Below are 19,814 nucleotides of genomic sequence, written 5' to 3'. Positions count from 1 at the left end.
GAATGCATATATGCACATTCCATTCTCAGCAGTGACATATTGAGCAGAATGACAGTTAGGCTGTGATTCAGTAACCTGCATTGCCACATCATAAATAAAATAACTCTTCTTCTTTTTTTCACAAACTCCAGTGCTGACAATTTGCCACAAATCATTGAACAAACAAGGCTCACTGTTCCTTGTTACAAAACACGAGACATGCAGATCTAGCATTTAACTGAGCCGCCCTTTTCGCCTTCATGACACACCACCTGAAGACCTTGGGCAACACCCTCCAAATTTGGGGTACTTGGGCACATCCTAGATGCCCCCTACGGGACACCATCACTACTTGTACAAAATAATGATTCCCCCCCCCCCCCCCCCCCCCACTGATACTTCCTCTCAACTTTAGTCAAATCCAGCCACCAGTTAAACAGTGAAAATGTGAAAAAGTTTATCCCCGACAGAAGCCAGACAGTGAACGATTGCAATAGGTCACTGGTGCAATCCTGCGCAGAAGAGGTAAGAATAAAAATACTGATTGACATAACATGTGAACACATGTCCTCCTCTAAGACTGAATGAAAAAAAAAATACAATCATTATAGAATTTCATATCTGATCGCGATTTTAAGTTGCCAATCTGTGACAAAATTTGATAAAAAACATTGAAGGGAATATTCTAATAGTAAGTATCATCCACAAAAGAAATTTAATGGAAACTATGTCACGGAGCATGTATGCTGCAACATGGGGCAAAGAAGTTGAGGAGTCAAGCTCACCATCACTTATCGGCCTGGCAAGATCCTCCTCAGCATCCTCTCTGTGGCCATTTTCCTGTGCTGGTTGGTGCCTCTCCCTCTCCTGTGTAGATGACTTTGGTCCTTCTGATCTCCAGTGGGAAGATTTCTGGGTCTTCTCTTTCTGCCGAGGGTTGTGTTCTGGGGTCCTTGAGTGCTGTCCATTTGGTTGGCCATAGGTGGCTCTTGTAGGCTTCTTTCTAGAGTGTGCCTCCTGTTGCTCCTTCTCTCTCTGCTTCTTCCTTTCCTTCTCTTTCTGCTGGGACATCCAGGAGGTCTTGAGTCCTTCTCGTAACTCTTTGGCAGTAGATGGGTCAAACTCATGGCACTTCTCTTTTCTTGCCTGACGAAATGGACCTGCAGTGAAGGGTATGTTATCACTCTTTTCTGAAGATTTCCCTGGACTCTGTGAGCTTCCTTGAGTGTCTTCTTCAGATGAAGAATAATCAGTGCTGCTATCATCAAATGTTTTATGATATGCACTACCGAGCGATGATTTCTCATCCTCCTGAGTGGTCTTCAAGAAGACATCATGTTCATTTGATGAACCTTTTGAGGAGACAGACTTGAATCCATGTGACATGGCTCCAGTTCTGGTCTGGTCACAGGAACCTGTTGGCACCTCATCCCGAACTTTTTCTGACTCCTGAGAGTGCTCTGCACATGTGGCATGAAGTCCAAGTGGTTTGGCCCCCTTAGTGGTATGGTGAAGGGCACCCTCTGCATGAGGTATACTGGAGGACTGTGCTGGGGTGAATCCCAATGCACTTGTACTGCCTGTGGCAGAATCCCGTCTATAGCAATCTGCTGAGCATCCAAAGGGATGGTGGAAGCCATCCATGTGGGACTCTCCGCTGCATCTTCTCTCCCCTTTGACATCAGGACTTTTCCCTCTGCTTGTGTCAGATCCATTCACAGCTCCTTTGGATTCCATGGATTTCCTTGGACCTTGGTCTGAAGACTTCCCAGAGATGGTGGTTTTCTCATGCTTTAAGTCAGAGACCCTAGACTCATCTAGCATAATGGATGATGTCTGGCCACATTCACTCCCTTGTATGATAGTAGAACACTTTGATGCTGTTCCTGTGTCGGGACTTGAGGATGTGAAGTCTGGAACCCTTGTGGAAGGCACGTGTTGGCTTTGATGTGGAGGAAGGTCCTTGCTGCAAATGCTCCCATTCCCTACTTCTGCAAGCATGGCTGTTATACTAGATCCAAGCGATCTTGTTTGGCTATCATTTGTATCACCTGACCTTTGTCCCATCTTGGATTCTAGATCTACAGCTTGTCTCTTTGCAGTGTTCTTCTCATGCTGTCTTTTCTCAGTCAAACCCTGCCTCTGAACTTTCTTGTCCATTTTCACGGAAGGACCTCCAAATATCCGCTTTGGGTCAAAGAAAGGAGAGCTGACTTTGGCATCTTGTGCCTCCTCACTTTTGGTAGACTCAAGCACTTGCTGTTTGTCATGGCCAGTGTTAGTTTTTGAACTTCCACTGTCCTGCACGTTACTTGAAGCAACAGATTCTTGGACAGGTTCTGCTATGCCTGCACCACCAACTGATCCACTGCCCTGCTGCACAAACTGCTGACACTGATCATGACTTTCCTTCAGAGACCCTTCCTCGAGGGCATTGCCCTCTGACACACGCTGCAAACATGAATCTGTAAGTTTGTTCTGTTCTTCACTTCTTGCACCTAAACCAGACTCTGCATTGCATGACTTCATTGTCTCTTCTGCTTTACTGCAATATGCAACTTCAGAATTGGCACTTCTTTCTGTTTTCTCTGCTTCACTTCCTGACCCCCTCTGTGTGTCCACTGCACTGTCCGTGTGTCCAGATTGCACTGTGCTTGAAAGACTCTCTGATGCAAGACATTCATCCCTTTGAGAAGTGGGAGTTGATATTGATGACCTTTTGCCGGGGAGGTGAGGTGTTTCTTCAAAGGCCACTTCAGACTTTTCACGTGGACAACTTTCATCTACAAGTGGTTGTGACAAGATTGGGCTGGCAGATTCCTCTGCACTTCTCTTTGGCAAGATTGGTTGTGATGAGTTAACTTTGGCTACTGGGGTCTCCTCTCGAACACTTGGAGACACCTGTCCACATGTGACCACTTCTGCAGTGCTTTCTGCAACTCCTCCTCCATTGTGAACTGAAATGACCTCTGCAGCACCATTTTGCATCCTGGAATTGGTCCCTTCAGAGTTTTGTTTCCGTTTGTCTTTCGGCCCTTTTGGCTTTCGCTTTGCTGGCCTCAGCTTTCCATTCTTGGATGCAACACCCCTTGTTGTTTTGTCTTTCAGTGTCTCTGGAGCAGTAACAGGATCTGAAAATGATCTGATCTCTCTGATTGCACTTCCAAGAGTCCGGCCTGAGTCATTTTGATTTGAGTACTCTCCCATGTCTGATGCTGTGTCGGGGTACTGCAGGTCATTCACTTCATCTGGAGTTGATGCAGAGTTTGTTGATTTATTGCTACTAACACCGTCATCACTGGACTTTGCAGCAGCTAATGCACCATTCCTCTTTACTCCTTCACAGGCACTTGGTACCCAATAAGTCTCCGTGTCAGCACCTATTTCTCTGCACTTTGCAGCAACTGGAGTAGTATTCTCATCTGCAGTACTCGTGCGTTCCGGGACAGCGTTTATGCCTTTGACAGTGCTATCGACAGACTCTGTGCTGGACTCTCGGCTGAATTGAGGAAGCTCCTTGTTCCGATATCTCTCCAGGAAAGATGCTACGATGCTACTTGCATTGTCTGGAGGATGACCATGGTGGCCAGTAGCCTTGCTCTTGACATGAACACCAGGCACAGGTGAAAATGCGATGCCTTGTTTTTTCCATTCATGTCTCTCTTGAATTCCTCTCATATCTGCATCCTGCATCTTCTTGGCAAACTCATCTTCTGACAGTTCCCATTCATTGATTGGGTGGTGATTGGCTTGCTGGTGGTCTGCAGCCAGAGAAGCTGAATACTGAGGTAAAGAGTAATCCTGATTGGCCCAGTTCCATCCTGCATGAGAAGGCTGGGAATTCTGAAAAGAATTGTTTAGACTGTCATACGGAGACCATGGGTATGTCATAGACGAGGGTACATGAGCTTCTCCATTGAAAACCCCTGTAGTGGCTCCCATGGTACCTTTAGTCCCACACTGTGGTGCCTGGTGTGGTAAAGAGCCAAATGTAGGCGTGGTGGAGTGAGCCCACTGCTGTGAATCCTGCTGGTGGTTCTGGTTGGCATCACCTGCCAGTCCAGCAGACCTGGCAGACCAGATGCTGTGGAATGGACCCAGGGAGAAGGATTCCTCCTGCTGCGCCGAGAGAGTAGAACCATTCCTGGAAGACTGCCAGCTGTGTTGGGAAGATGGTGGGAAAGGGGGTGTGTTCAGCACCTGGTTGGGCCTCCCCTGGTGCTGAGCTTGGTCTGAGGTCACTGGCCTACCTTGGTATGGAGATGAGGGGTACAGACACTCCTAATGTAGGACAAGAGAGAAACAAACACACACCATAATTACTTTTGCGCAAAAGTGCAATGAATTTTGACCTTGACCTCTCTCCACTTTCACTTTATGCAAATACTTACATATAATTCATTTCTATTCATACAGAAGCACAGTATCTCAGATAATTTTCAACTGAAAGTGTCATTTTTAGTCAAAGTTCAACAACCTTTGATCCTGTGGTACTTTTTCCAAATCAGCACATTTACATCTCATTCAGTGTGGGTTAGGAACCAAGAAAATCCACTAAATATCTAGAATTTTTCTCTCCTCCCCACCCCCCCCCCCCACAAAGAACAACAACAAACAAACAAACAAACTTGATAACAAAATCTGTTTAAGCGGATGAACTGAAAACCCCCAAAACATATTGCTCCTACAAAGAGTCCAGGGGCATTGTACACCAAAAGCAACAATTGTGTGTCCTATGACATCATAATAAGGGTAGGGAAGGACTTCACTTGGAATAACAAACCCAACAATAGAAATGATAATCTGGAAGTATTCATGTTGCCGCTACACATTTCACAAAGCATATATGATCGTGAATGTATCCCAAAATTAAGTTAATGCGGATGGTAATGGCAATTAACCCAGACTATGGCATATCAACATTCTATTTGTCTCGTTCCATCATGACATCAGTATGTACATGTACAAGTTTGCATAGCAGGACTTAAGAATAAATTATATAAATTTTATATCTGCTTTATAATGGAATAACTAAGCACTCTCAATACAACGTACTCTAACTGTGTGACTGAAAATAAACTTTGCACAATATCACTGCTGGGCAGCCTTGCAATACTTTTTATGACTAAATGGTACAGTTTATGTCATATTTTGACATGTTATATGATATAATCTGTCAATCACTGCTAAAGAACTATATGACAAAAAGATGATGCATGGAAACATCAAAGTTATGCTAGCTTTTAAAATCTAAAGAAGATCAAGTTACATGTGTGCTCAGTCAATGTCTTTGTCTATCACATACATGTACACTCCTTTCACAGACACAAAAATATATGTACTATCTATTTCTGAAGCAATGCAATTTAATAGAACATTTATTTGCATTCCCCACATACACTCTTAACTACATTGTAGGACTTTAACCAGTTGAGGACGGACAGGTTTTGCTACAACACACATTTCCCATAGACACCTGCCCGAGTATACTCAGGACTCGTCCTCAACAGGTTAATATCCAAAATTCAATTCAATTCAATTCAATTCAATTCAAAATTCATGTAAAGTGTTCTAAATTTTGACAGATAGACAAATGACATTCTGGAATTTGCTGAAACAAGATTTTGGACAAATTCTTACCATGGGACAATGCCAAAAAGTGGTCAAATATTCAACATACCATAACAAGCCCAATCTTGGGCATGAGTCAAGAGGTCCATAGATACTTACATCGGCAGACATAGATCTCTCAGAACCTTGAGGGAATTCCCCCCGGCCACTGGATCCAAAGAAGCTGGCATACATGTCGCCAAAACTATACGACAAACAAATAAAAAAGGAAGAAACGTAATGACAATACACTCATACACAGATCTCCATTTACTCACTCATCGGTGGGAACTATACAAAAATATGTTTTTCAGTGCTTTCTACAAAAAATATTGCCAAATATTTATTTTTTTTCAATATCTACAATATAATTGTGGCATTAAAGGACAAGTTCACCTTCATAAACATTAGGATTGAGAGAATGTAGCAATATTAGTAGAACACATCATTGAAAGTTTGAGGAAAATCGGACAATCCGTTCAAAAGTTACGAATTTTTGAAGTTTTTGTGCAGTAACCGCTGGATGAGAAGACTACTGCAGTGTGTGAATAACTTAGATGTCACATGCGTACAACAATATAAGGAAAATATAAAGAGAATTTCACAAAATTTCATCTTTTGAAAAAAGTACACATTCCCCCTACTCGTTACCGACAAATGTTATGTGTAATATTATTCCCCCTGCCTTTAGAAAGAGGCAAGTCAAGTGCTCTTTTATTACGCGAAAAAAGTGAAAATATGTTGAATTTTCTTTACATTTTCTTTATACTGTTGTACGCATATGACTCACAGGCTGTAGTAGTCTCCTCATCCAGCGGTTCCAACACAAAAATTTAAAAAATTCATAACTTTTGCATCGATTGTCCAATTTTCCTCAAACTTTCACTGATGTCTTCTACTAATATTGTTGAATTCTCTCAATGCTTATGTTTATGAAGGTGAACTTGTCCTTTAACTTTTAATCCATCACATCATGGGAAATTTAGCCTCAGAAATTATCATCTTGTATTTAAATTGCCCTTCAATATTTCCCAATGATAAAGAAGCCTTTCTGTTTATGTTGTATCTTGGAGGCTACCTTATCAACAGTTTACTGCATGCTGTGCCTTGAGCACACGCTCAGTGCTCTATTAATACGCACACCTCAATATACATGCAGTTTGAACTCCCTCCTTTGTTGGGCACACTTGTTAATGATAACGCTTAACCCATTGAGGACAAGTCCAGAGTATACTCGGGCAAGTATCTATGGGAAATGCGTGTTGTAGCAGATTCAGTCCGTCCTCAACGGGTTAAAAAAAAAAATAGGAGTATTTTGCATCCAGATGGCTATCCAGATCACAACCAAATTTAATCATCTGTTCCTCGTGTCACTATCAACTTTTCCTGCAAGTTTCATCCAAATTCATCCTCTACTTTTTGAGTTATTTTGCAAACAAACAAACAAACCAACAGCAACAAAAACATGCCCTCCTTGGCAGAGGTAATTATGATAAAGAGCTAACTATGTACAGAAACAATTTTCTGGGAATTGATGGGCTAAAGATGAGACTACAATTGCAAGTGACCCTAGAAAAACAGTGCCATGTTTAATATGGTGCATATGAACTCTCCTGAATATACTGTACACTGCGTGGACAGTTTCGTTGCTGCATTGTGCATAATCAGCACTTCCTTTGTCAGAGATTCTTCCTCAAATTTCCCGAACAATGGATTCATTTCATGAACACATTGTACATGGTAAACATGACGTGATGTTTGCAGAGCTACCAAGTCTCACACATTCTGCGTGAGACTCAAGCATTTAGGGTCTGTCTCACGGTCTCACGCATGGCACCCATTTTTCTCACGCATCTGGTGAAGTCTGCAATTTGGGCAAAAAATAAGAAGCATAGCTCAAAGGATTAGAGTGATAGTTGCAATTGAAGGTATATTTCCCTTCTGCCTTACAAAATTAGTAAAAAACAGTCACTTAAGTATGCACCCGATCGCATCATTAAGAGCTAATAATCTAAAAAAGCTCCTTATCATGGGAGGGGGACACCCTCCTTGTTCACATTGCATGCGCATGCGCGCGAGCGCCGAGACGCCGAGTCATAAAAATCTCGAGCATAAAAGTTTTTTGAACTTGGCATCTCTGTGTTTGTTCATGTATTGAGGTGCAGTCAAACCTGCCATAGTGCAGCCACTGAAAGTCCCCCCCCCCAAAAAAAAAAGAAAAGAAAAGCCATATTTAAAATCTGCTTTTAACCTGTCTCTAGTGGCCACAGACCCACACAGACCCACACAGAGCCACACCTGAGCTGATAATTCAGCGTGTTTGTCTGCTTTGCAGCTGTGCTGATCATCGGTGGCTGACATTCAGTGATCACCAACACTACATTCATACATACATCATTCAGTCACTGTATTGCACTAGTTAAAAGCTTGCTTGCTGTATGCCTGCTACTGTGCAACAATTTGATCAATACCAGCAAGGAGCTTACCAGCTAAGCTCCTTGATACCAGCATTGTTCGATGCATGAAACTATGCATACGTATGCACACATACATGTAGGCTTACATGTAAAGTACTTATACTGGTATTATACAATGATAATATATCTGTATAATTATGTAGGTAATACAATGTATACATAATGTAGGCTAACCTGTTTATAGTTAGCCACCTGTCTATAATGGTCACTCTTTTCATCTCCCTTGGGTAGCCCCTATAAACAAGTTTGGCTGTACAGTTGTGTATGTGTATAGCACACACAAGATGACTCAGGAATGGGTGGTAGGAGCACGGACAAGTACTAAATTCAAGAGATTTCTTGATTATAAGTTTAACTCTCTGTGCGCCAAATTATTCTGAGACCACAATGCATGAGCACTTTCGGAAAACATGCTGTTTTTTAAAACCATCTCAGGTACACATAGCTTTTTATACAAGCACTCATGCCAAAAATGCACTGCAGCTACTGTAAGTTATAGAGAAAATGGCAAACTTTGCTGTGATGTACATGTAAATTATATGACAAAGACATGGCTTGCATTTGTCCTGTGGCATATAAAATTGCAACTTATCAATTGGTTTTTGATGCAAAATTTATAAAGTTGGCAAGTCGTTGACCGAGTGAGCAACAGGAATGTGGCACATACATGTATCCAGTAGTTGATATAATGGACATGACAAAGAACTCTTTTAGAGAAGAGTAATACAATGTAGCTTTGTCCACCTTCAATGTGAATGCATGGTGTAAATGGAACGTTACTCATACGCTTTCGATTAAGCTCTTGTTCAACTTTCTGCATGTTTCTTGCGTAATTAGTAATAATTCTGTACACAGAATAATGATTACTGTATGACACACAGCGCAGTGAACTACATTGTAGGTTATATAACAATTTGCTTGAATGTTGTGACCAAAGGTGTAGCTTACGTGTATATTAGGACTTGAATATTATTAGGAGACAAGGTACAATTGTATTGACCAGAAATCATCGACTACTACTGTACTAGGATTATTTCATGAATACACTAGCTGGGAGTATTTTGCAGACTCTAAGTACCATGACAAGACAAGAGCTCACCCCTCGCACGGCCGTATGGAGGGCAATCGGTTGTGTGACGTATGTATGTAAACCACACATGAATGCACTTTGTACAAGTATACTTTGCTGAGCTCAAGTGTGAGATTGAAGAGAGTTTACACTGCATTCCGATTGTCGCTGTGCTAGCGTACTAGAATTCCATCCCATCATGCCGTGCGACGCTAGAACCTTACATGCACATATTCACTTGAGAGTATACATACTTTTGCTGTAGTTGACCATTTTGTGCTTCACAAGTGCCTGTCCCATTATGAATATGTCGATCACCTGTCCTGCCTGTCATGTGACTTGCTATACCTAACTCAACAATGCGAGCATAAGTATCCGGGGGTAGATGGTGTGTCCCAAAGCTGTGGCGAAGAGAGTACAAGGCTTGCCTTGTATAGCACACATTAGATCCATTGGTATGAGAGTCTGGCTTCACAGCACTAGGTATTGAAGAAGTACACTCATCCATTGTCACACTATTCATCCAAGGTCCAGAAAGAAATCCATCTATTGTAAGTGGTCTTGTCAATGGTGTGTAGCAAGCAGTAACTGTCCCTGCTTCGTGCACTGTGCTAAGACAGTGTGTTAAAAGCAGTAGCCAAGCAGCCCAAACCTGTATGAAAATCATACCAATATTACTCCACAACCAAATGGCCAAATGATGTTCAAAGTGTCCAGCCAGTTGACAGTTCCATGTAAAACCATAGACTGACACAAGATTTGAGGAAGGACACAGTCAATGTCCCACAAAAATCAAAAAGTCACAGGAGAGGCGAAATGGCAGGAGCACCACAGCGCCATCAACAATGAGATCAACAATCATTTTATACTTTTGATCTCAAAATACTCCAAAACAACCTATTATTTCTTGGTAGAGCCTTTCATCCAAAACAACCTATTATTTCTTGGTAGAGCATTTCAATATATTGCAAGCAAATTCTAAATGGTGGAAGGTGAATGTTGAGCCTCTCAAATGATTACATTGTATGTTAAGAGCTTCAAGTAAATGAACATGAAACAGGCACATTAACTATTACACCCATACCCCATACACTTACATGTATGACCATCATAGCCTCAAACAAGTCTGTGAGACATTTTCTCTAGACTGGAGACAATGATCTATCCCCACTCATACCCCTATGATACATGTACAAACTCAGAGCTCTTCACTTTGACAATTAATACTCACTCCAATGCATATAGGCCGTCTTTGTCCTGTACGGTCCAAATCGCACCTGAATATTTATCAGTCTCCTCCCCTTTCATACTAACTCTTGATGATAATGTTCTTTAATAGTACTGACTGTGAGAGAAGCACCATACACTGAGGTTAACACCGGTCAGAATGAGCTTCTCAGTTTCTACCACTTTCTAACAGTGTGTGACTGCAATCCTGTGATTGCCCAATATCTCTGTTGCATCTTTGCAGCTTGCACAATGAGCAAACATCTTAGACTTACCAATACGGTACTTATAAAAGCACACAGCAGTCAGCTGGCCATTCACTGGGAATTCCCCAGTAGTGGTTCACATGGTGATATAATTGCTTTGTAGGCTGTCTCAATTCTGAATGTAATTTGTGGGTTATATGTACACGTATTTTTGTGCCTTTACACACCACTGTCCACCCACGCATCCTTTGACCACCGATTTCTCAATAAGGCAATGAATTCATAGAGGTTGCTGGTAATCCAGTCAAACCTGTCTTTAGTGGCCACTTGTCTGTAGAGGACACTCAGTCTCTTTCTTTCCAGTGGTTTAACATACAGTACCAATGTACACTTGTAACTTGATAAAAACAATGGTGAAAGTAACTACACATGGGAATTGCAGTAAAGTGTTATGTACAACTTCTATGAAATATCATGTAATAAGGGTGTTTTGGCTGATCCTGTTTGTACTGTAGTGTATGTGGACAGTATGAAAACAATGTGTCAGGGATGCCAAGTTCAAAAAAATTTTATGAGTGAGATTTTCGTGACTCAAAGTCTCGGCGCACGAGCAAGAGTGTGGGAGGGGTTAGTAGGCAGCTTTTTCAATTTTTAGCTCTTAATGGTGTGATCAGGTGCATACTTAAGTGACTATTTTTTACTTATTCTGAAAGACAAAAGGAAAATATACCTTCAATTGCAACTATCACTTTAATCCAATTGAGCTATGCTTATTATTAATAGGCCCAAGATGCAGATTTCACCCAATGCGAGAGAAAAATGGGTGCTTTCCGTTAGATCGTGAGACGGACCCTAAATGCTTGAGTGAGAATGCTTGAGACTTGGTAGCTCTGATGTGTTCACAACTGAACCTGCAATGAACAATGAAAGCATAATTCACTACAAGGACCATTTTCTGACAAAGAACTACAGTGTACAAATGTACGTGTATACATACCATGGGTAATAATAAAGAGTACATCATTCAAATACCATTTTAAAATGAATGCCAGCCTTTCTGTCAATGTTCTGCAGTTTGCTGTATTTGATCATGCTGCAATAACAAGTTATTCAAATGATAAATCCTGTACACTGACATCGTTGGTGTGTCGTAATAGTTAGACTCACACAGAGCTACATGTGTACTCAGCTACATATTTGTACATGCTGATGAAAATGCTTGGCAAGTTAGGCTAAATGCCTAGAAAGTGTGAAAGATCTCTAGATACAATATCAAGAATGGCATCAGTAATGCTGAGGTAATAAATTAGGATAAGTGTGAAGAATGCCTTGGTATCACTTCATTCGCTATGTCAACCCCTTGATACCCACAAGTATATTTTTATTCCTTATTGAGCACAAGGATTTTATAAATGAGCCAAAGTCTACAAAGTGTGTCCCTAATGTACTGGCACAGAGTTGAACAACTGTTAGAGTTTGCAAATTTTCCCAACATAAACAGACACATTATGTGCGAAATGGCAAAGTGTGTGCAAGCTACGATGTAGTAGTATGATGTACATGTACAACATACCTTGTACAACATGCATACATAAGATGCATGTACACAAGAAAATAATCAATAGGCCCTACATTGCAAATCAGCACACACTAAAGTTGATGTACAACATGCTTTTAAAGTTTCAAGCCTTCCTCGAATTCAGGTTTGCTTCACAGGCATGATAACTCCCAAAAGCCTTAAAAGGACAGTCACGGGTACACATCTTATTTTTTTTCTTTTTTTTAAAACCATACTACAGTATGCAGTATACATACTACTGTTGTTACATGTACGTCATATAAGGCTAATCTATCAAAAATCAGGACTTCCCGACAATTTCACAAGTGATTAAATTTGCAATCTTGATTGAAGCACCGTAACAAACAGAGAAATATACGCATGCACGCCACATTCATATCAGAAACAGAGTTTCATGTGTTTTTTTGCGAATAACACCGGGCTTGGAGAAATTCACGAAAATAAAAATGTCTTAAAACATACAGAGTAATCAGTCCTTGAAGTGATTCTGAATGTCCCCCCCCCCTGCCCCAGTTTTCATGTAGCCTTGGAAAGATGCTGGGAAAATGAGCAATCAGAGAATGACTAATTCTACACCCCGTATTATGCCAGGAAGTGATCCAGCCATTTTAAAGGGAAACTCAACACCAAATTCAAGCTGACTTTAATAAATGATAGAAGAATGCAGAGCAGTTAAAGTCTCATTAAAAAAAAATCCCACAAATATCAAGAAAGTTAATTGAATCTTCCAGTGAACTCAACCTCCAAGTCGAGTCATCTATTATTGACAATTAAAGCACCAGAGCGGTACAAGTTGTCAAATTGTGCATGAAATTTAAAACAAACAAAGAAATCACCTATGATTAAAGTTTCACAAGTTGACATAAACAGTGAAGATACACAGTATACAATGTACAGGAATTTCATGCACGCAAATCAGATTCATGAAGCCATAATTTATATCATCAGCGAACAACCCCTTTGGATTCTGAAATAAATGCCCAACAAACATTGTATCACAGTGGCTCCCACAATTCTTTCTTTTTGGGGGTGGGGGTGGAAAGTTGAAATAAAATTCATCTCCTGAAATTGACTTGTGCAAATGGCCAAACACATGAAACATGGGCCTATAAACATTAGACCACTGCAAGAAGTACACTGAGTGTCTGCCTGCTTCAACATCCTGAGACAAAATGGAAGTTGAACAGTAACATGAAACCACTCATATTTTGAACAGGTGTACCAAGAGAGTTAACCCTTAAATTTCTGTTTTGGATGTAACTATACACAGCCCAGTCGCTGTAACCTTAACGCGACAGGGCTGTACCAGGATGGTGCACAACAACAAAACGCACGCAAAGCGAACAATTCGATCGCGTTGAGTTTTGATACTCGACATCATTTTTTTTCACCTCAAACTCAATAAAAAAATATATGTCATTTACATGGCTATGTTATGATATTGACATGTACACAAATTACAACTTGCCAAAAACAAAGATTATATGCAGCATGTGCGAATGGTACATTGGGAATTCACGCAATCGCAGCTGCACTAAAGTGCAGCTCCGATCACGTGAACTCCTGATTATTCAAAATGGCCGTCAGTGAAAGACGACGTACACTGTACCATGCACACACGCAGCATATCAATCTTCATTTTTGGTAAGTTGTGAATTGTGTGTGTTATGTCAATATGGATAACATAGACATGAAGTCTAATTAATGAAGATTGTCTTTAATGAGTCTGCAATGACAAAAATGATGTCAAGTACTAAAACTCAACGTGATCGGCATATTCGCTTTGTTGTTGTTCACCATCCTGGTACAGCCCTGTCCTGTTTTTACAGTGACTGAGCTGTGTATAGTTATTTTGGATGAAGCAAAATCCTAACCTGCTGAAGGGTTCTTTGGGGCGTTACACATTTTTTGTGTATTCAAATTTTCAAAAAATAAACACAAATATATATTTCTACTACTAAATACGATGTAATATATCATATTGAAGAGAAAATGTTGAAATTTTTCATCTCAAAAGTTTCAGAATGATTTTATCAGCTAATTTGACATAAACTGACACAAAAAATTTACCCTTGAAAAAAAATTAATTTTTCAGAGAAATTATGAAAAATTATCATATGAAATTCTTCTAAGTTTATGTTTTGTTTCTCAACTCTTTGTGGTTATAGTGTAGAGGCACATGTCAGGAATCTTACATGAAAGTTCCAGTTATTTTACCTCGACTTTCATTTCCAAGCTACATTGTATAGACCTCCATTTGTATGGGAAAGATTGACAATTGTGGTGTAGTCCAACATACTATCTTTTTTTTGTGGTACATTTTCAAAAATAGCATAATTTGACATCATTTTGTCCCTAAAATTTCGCTTTTTGAAGAAATTCTTGTTTTTGTTTATTTATAATATACACTACAGATAAAGTGCAGTCACATTCAACGTAAACTACGTCTGCACATTAATTGTGTGTGTGTGTGTGTGCGTACCATGAGAATATTTTTTTCTTTCTTAGCAGAATGAATTCTCCTCAGGGCATTCAATTTAATACTGTACACAGTTTAATGATGCACATGTCCCCAAAATTATCATGCAATTTAATAAGCGTGTTGATATACGTCCGTGTGTGCTGACATTTTTGGTTACAAGGATGTGTAAAACCTTTGACCTTCACTTACAAAAAGTCCACATTAAAAACAAACATATATATTCTAACATCACTATGCTCCACGATTATTAGCCTTCATAACAAATAAAATCCAAAGTTAGACTAGACTTGCGGAGTCAATGCTATGATGCATACACAAATTTGTAATCGCAAAATCTCAGTTTCAGTTTCAGAACTTGGTGTCATTTGTGGTTTTCCGAGGTGAGGACATCTGAATAGCTTTGAACAAGCACAGCAATGTGTGAATGTGGGTGGCCATCAACAATTGTTGTTGTTAATGTTTACACATGCACTCGATTTAATCTTCCTTGGATAAACGAAACCCTCAAGTGATTAATTAGAAAGAAAAATAGGGCGTTTTATAGTGCCAAAACAGATGGATCCCATCGGAACTGGTGCCGTTATAGGCAGCTTCGTAAGCAAGTCCAAAAAGAACTTCGAAAAGCTGAACAATATTATTTAGGAACAATAGTTTTTGACTCACTCACTTCCAACCCCAAGAAATTTTGGTCTTTTATTAAGCAAAAGAGGCGTGACACAAATGGTATACCGGCTCTATATTCCAAAAGAAAACTAGCCGATACAGCTCGTGAAAAAGCTGAAGTCTTAAGTGATCAATATCAATTAGTTTTCACTAAAGAAGATTTGACTAATATTCCTCATATGGGACAGAGACAAATCCCAACAATATCAGATTTGATTATTTCTACAGAAGGTATTATGAAACTTCTTATGAACTTAGATGTGAATAAAGCCTCAGGCCCAAACGGCATTTCTCCCAAATTCCTCAAGTCATGTGCTGCACAAGTAGCACCTATATTGCAAGTCATATAAATTACGCAAAGTCTTCGGACTGGCACGCTACCCCGAGATAAATGCTTTGTACAAGAATGGTAGTAGATCCGACCCAGCCAACTACAGGCCAGTATCCCTCACATCCATCTGCTGCAAAGTCTTAGAACATATCATTTATCGCCACATTATGAGCCATCTGGAGGATAACAATATCCTCAGTAACACACAACATGGATTCAGATCCAGACGGTCATGTGAGTCCCAACTGATTACAACAATTCATCATATTTTCTCCTCTGTCGAAACCATTAAGCAAGTTGACGCTGTTGTGTTAGACTTTGCAAAAGCGTTTGATACTGTACCACATCAGAGGCTCCTTCATCGCCTCAAGTATCTTGGAATCCAGGGCTCACTACTTTCATGGATTTCACAATTTCTCACAGAAAGGGAACAAACAGTCGTAGTCCAAGGGTCATCCTCAAGACCCGTTCATGTTTCTTCAGGAGTGCCCCAAGGCACTGTTCTGGGCCCATTGCTTTTCTTATCATATATTAATAACCTCCCTGATCAAGTTTCATCCAACGTCTGCTTATTCGCAGACGATTGTGTAGTTTACCGTCCCATTAAGACACATAAAGATTGTGTCATACTTCAACAAGATCTACGTACCTTAGAGGCTTGGGGAAAAAGATGGCAAATGAAATACAAGCTGGACAAATGCAACGTTATGCGCTTCACAAGGAAGTCTCGATCCATTGTACACCTTATCCGGTCACCAGATAGAAACAGTGTCCAGTCACAAATACCTAGGAGTTGTCTTATCAGACAAATTAAAATGGAATAGACATATTGATATAACTACAGCCAGAGCAAGCAGCATGATTGCCTTTCTTCGTCGTAATCTACATAATGCACCGAGAAATGTTAAATTACAAGCATACATTGTATAAGAGCCTAGTGCGTCCCCACTTGGAGTATTGCTGTACAGTATGGGACCCCTTCACTCAACGTAACATCTCCAAGATTCAAGCAGTACAAAATAGAGCAGCCAGATTCATCTGTAATGATTACAAGTGGCAATCTTCTGTCTCCGGAATGATAAAGGATCTCAAACTTCATCCACTCCCAGAACGACGCAAGCTTTTAAGGCTGTCAACATTTCATAAAATAAAGTACGGTAATATTGATTTAAATCTCGAGGATTATATCAGTCCTGCTCAAGCAACGAGAGGTATGACAACCCGAAGTTATCATCCTGATAATTACTCTACTTTATACGGTTCCTCAACTGCTCTCGCCAACTCCTTCTTCCATAGAACAGCGAAGGATTGGAATAATCTGCCGAGTAACATAAAGAAGATTCATAAATTTGACACATTCAAAGAATTGCTCCAGCGTCACCTCCGTTGTGATTAGCTGCACATCACACCACAGTGCTGAGTGATACTCTATCCAGAGTTTTTCAGTGTATTCATCCAGATCCAGATCCAGACATGTCAATTCTTTCCTCTTTCAGTGGAAAAAAGGAAATCAAAGCACTGCCTAAATAAAGCAGTGTATAAAAAGATGGGTATTGAGAAATTCATTAGACTTTCTTACGAGCCAGATCAATGTAAGAACTGTTTTCTTGTAGTAACGAGATCTTAGCAATACAAACATGTGATCCTATACATGACCAAAAACAAATTTTCTATTGTCATAATTTACTAGCATGATCAAAAACGTGAATCCCGATTACGTAACAGGTATGAGTTCTACCATCCCCATGAACAAGCTACACAGTACTACAATGTACTTGTACAGTAGTTTGATGCAGTCCTACACTGTACTTGTACAAGAAATATGGCAAATGGAGAGCTCTATTGTACGAATTACCTCTGAATGGCAGCTGTTCAGACAGTGTATCATGCATCCCCCTCAAGACATGATCGAGGTAAATTCATGGACTTCGCCCCATATTTCCTGTACCTACAAAACAAGCAGGCAATGTCTGTCTAGCAATGTCACTTACCACTAAATGTGATCAAGTGATTGTTATGGAACACTACAGTCAAGTGTATACTATTTTTGTGAGGAACTTGAAATTCTGCAATTGTACAATTTATTTGAATACTTACTTGGATGAAAGATATGACGGTCAGACAGTCTCCATACTAGTCTAAAACCCTAACTAACCACAAACCGGAACAGGTTTTAATTAGGGGGAAGCAAAGCCAGGATAACAGAGAGTACGTTTGTAAATACACACTTATACACTTGCCTTGTTTCTAACAGATTCATAAATACATGGCAAGTATGTTGAAAATGATCAAAATAAGGTTAATCTCCATTCATCTCCTGATTTGGCCATTGTTTGTGGCTGTTTCTAAAATACTGCACTGTACTACATATGTACCAGCCTTAACCCTAACCTCCAGTTCAAACTCCAGTGGGAGTACTCAGGAGGATTCCAACCAAGTACCAAGTACAATGTACCTGTACAAGACAGATTACTCACTGGCTAACTGCAGAACTTGAAAAAAAAAATTGTAAATACCTGCCACAGGTAAAATTACCGCTATGTACGTACAAAGTGCAGTCTCATTAATCCGTTAAGGACAGACTGATTTTGCAATAATATGCATTTCCCCATATAGACACCTGACCGAGTACCGTATACTCGGGACTCGTCTTCAGATTGCTATGTAAGGCTGTCAACATCACATACTGAAGATATATTACGATCGGTTGTTTAACATGCACATACAGTGTACCATATTCATGCTACATTGTAGATTCCGCCGGAGCGAACTGTAAATGACTAGACCCAAACAGAATCTGTACAAAAGAGAGTATGGACACAATACCAGGTACGCGCCCATAATCTACTTTGCTTGCTGCTTTGACGAGGGAGACAAACTGAAGAAACTCAAACCTGAGCCTTCACCCCTCTGAATAATATCTTTCTTTCATCTAGCTTATTGTCATTTTCGTATAATGAAGATGACGGCAATAATCATGTATGTCATCCAGAATTGCACAAACTATATCCCTGTCGCCGTACAGAAGTCGCGCTGGTTGGGCTTGTTGTCCAGCAGTGCCCTCATTTCTCAAGAATCCCAAGTCCATGACATGGCATGCCTTCAAATTTGGCAAAATGATTTCTGTGAACCTTGAAAATTATGCACATCATCAAACATAGAAAAATCCATCTGTCCGGAGGAGTCTTTCAACACTTTTTGACTTTATCGGCTCTCCTCCATAGACACGAGGGCATCTTTAAGTTTAACTGTGTAGAGATGTGTAGTGTGAAGCCAATCGCACTCGCAGCCTCTGCGAGCATATCCCAACGCGATGACCAGATACAGACTGATCTTTCGGTCAACATCATACCGGGGCAAGGACAGGTGAGGTCGACAAAGTTTGACATTATGGTGTCTAGAATTCTACTGGATTAATATTAACTACGGATAAACTACAGTCTGCAGTGCAACGATTCCACAGCATGCATGATGCATGCAGCTGAGCCTAGTTTTAACGCTGGATACACATGCACCTATGCTGTGTGCATGCGCTATGCATGGGTTGAATCGCCCCACCAACTCTCACACACTGCACTTGCGGGTCACATACGAATTCCGTGTTATCTTATCATCGCCATCGGTACCACAATGTCAAAAGACTTTATCACTCATCGTGCCATAATTTAGTGCCTAATAATGTGGATTATCAAAGAACGATGATCGAGAGATACAACTATAATTTTGACGTTGCCCACCTCTTGTGATGAACATGATCTCCAGACGACCTATTCCCTGCCTTCTCACCGACGTGCTGGTACCGATCCATGCTCATTCATTCAATTCGGCTGTGTATGCTCTGGGCAGCTGAGCTGACTGAGCTTCTGTAGGTTCTCTGGCTGTGTCTTCAAAAATCATGAAATCATTCTTCGCATCCTGTCGACATAGGTACGCCACGAATAGCTTGAACCCAACTAAGTGCATGTATACACGGGCATTCTAGTCATTTATGAGGCGAGTCATCCACAAAAGAAAGAGTGTCAGTCTCAAAATGTAAGGGAGTTCAAGGGAGAGTGTGTGTTTTTTAAGTTTGTACTGTTGAGTGTTGACCATGTCACATCTCGATATAATAATAGGAGCGTAAACTACAGGCTCTGTGCTGTGGTGGAGCGCGCGGTCTGATGTGAGCGCAACGAGGCGAACCGGGAATTC

The 19,814-nt window shown here is 40.5% G+C and overlaps 1 protein-coding gene across 1 annotated transcript in view; it reads right to left on the bottom strand.

Annotated features, from left to right (window-relative positions):
- The window catches only part of LOC139725270 (uncharacterized), a 30,158-nt gene extending 10,677 nt beyond the window's left edge, over positions 1-19,481 (bottom strand). The window contains exons 1-3 of the mRNA XM_071636358.1: positions 19,361-19,481; positions 5,710-5,794; positions 765-4,260 (exon numbers count right to left, since the gene is read on the bottom strand). Of these exons, the coding sequence (XP_071492459.1) occupies positions 765-4,260; positions 5,710-5,794; positions 19,361-19,437 (3,658 nt within the window). The 5' untranslated portion in view covers positions 19,438-19,481. The remainder of the gene's footprint in view (positions 1-764; positions 4,261-5,709; positions 5,795-19,360) is intronic.
- Positions 19,482-19,814: the final 333 nt, after the last annotated feature.

The sequence above is a fragment of the Diadema antillarum genome, unplaced genomic scaffold, assembly GCF_040938485.1.
Source record: "Diadema antillarum isolate AM-2024a unplaced genomic scaffold, OU_Dant_1.0 seq00000030_RagTag, whole genome shotgun sequence".
NCBI lineage: Eukaryota > Metazoa > Echinodermata > Echinoidea > Diadematoida > Diadematidae > Diadema > Diadema antillarum.
The sequence above is the reverse complement of the archived record's forward strand: the minus strand, read 5'-3'. Positions and strand labels throughout refer to the sequence as shown.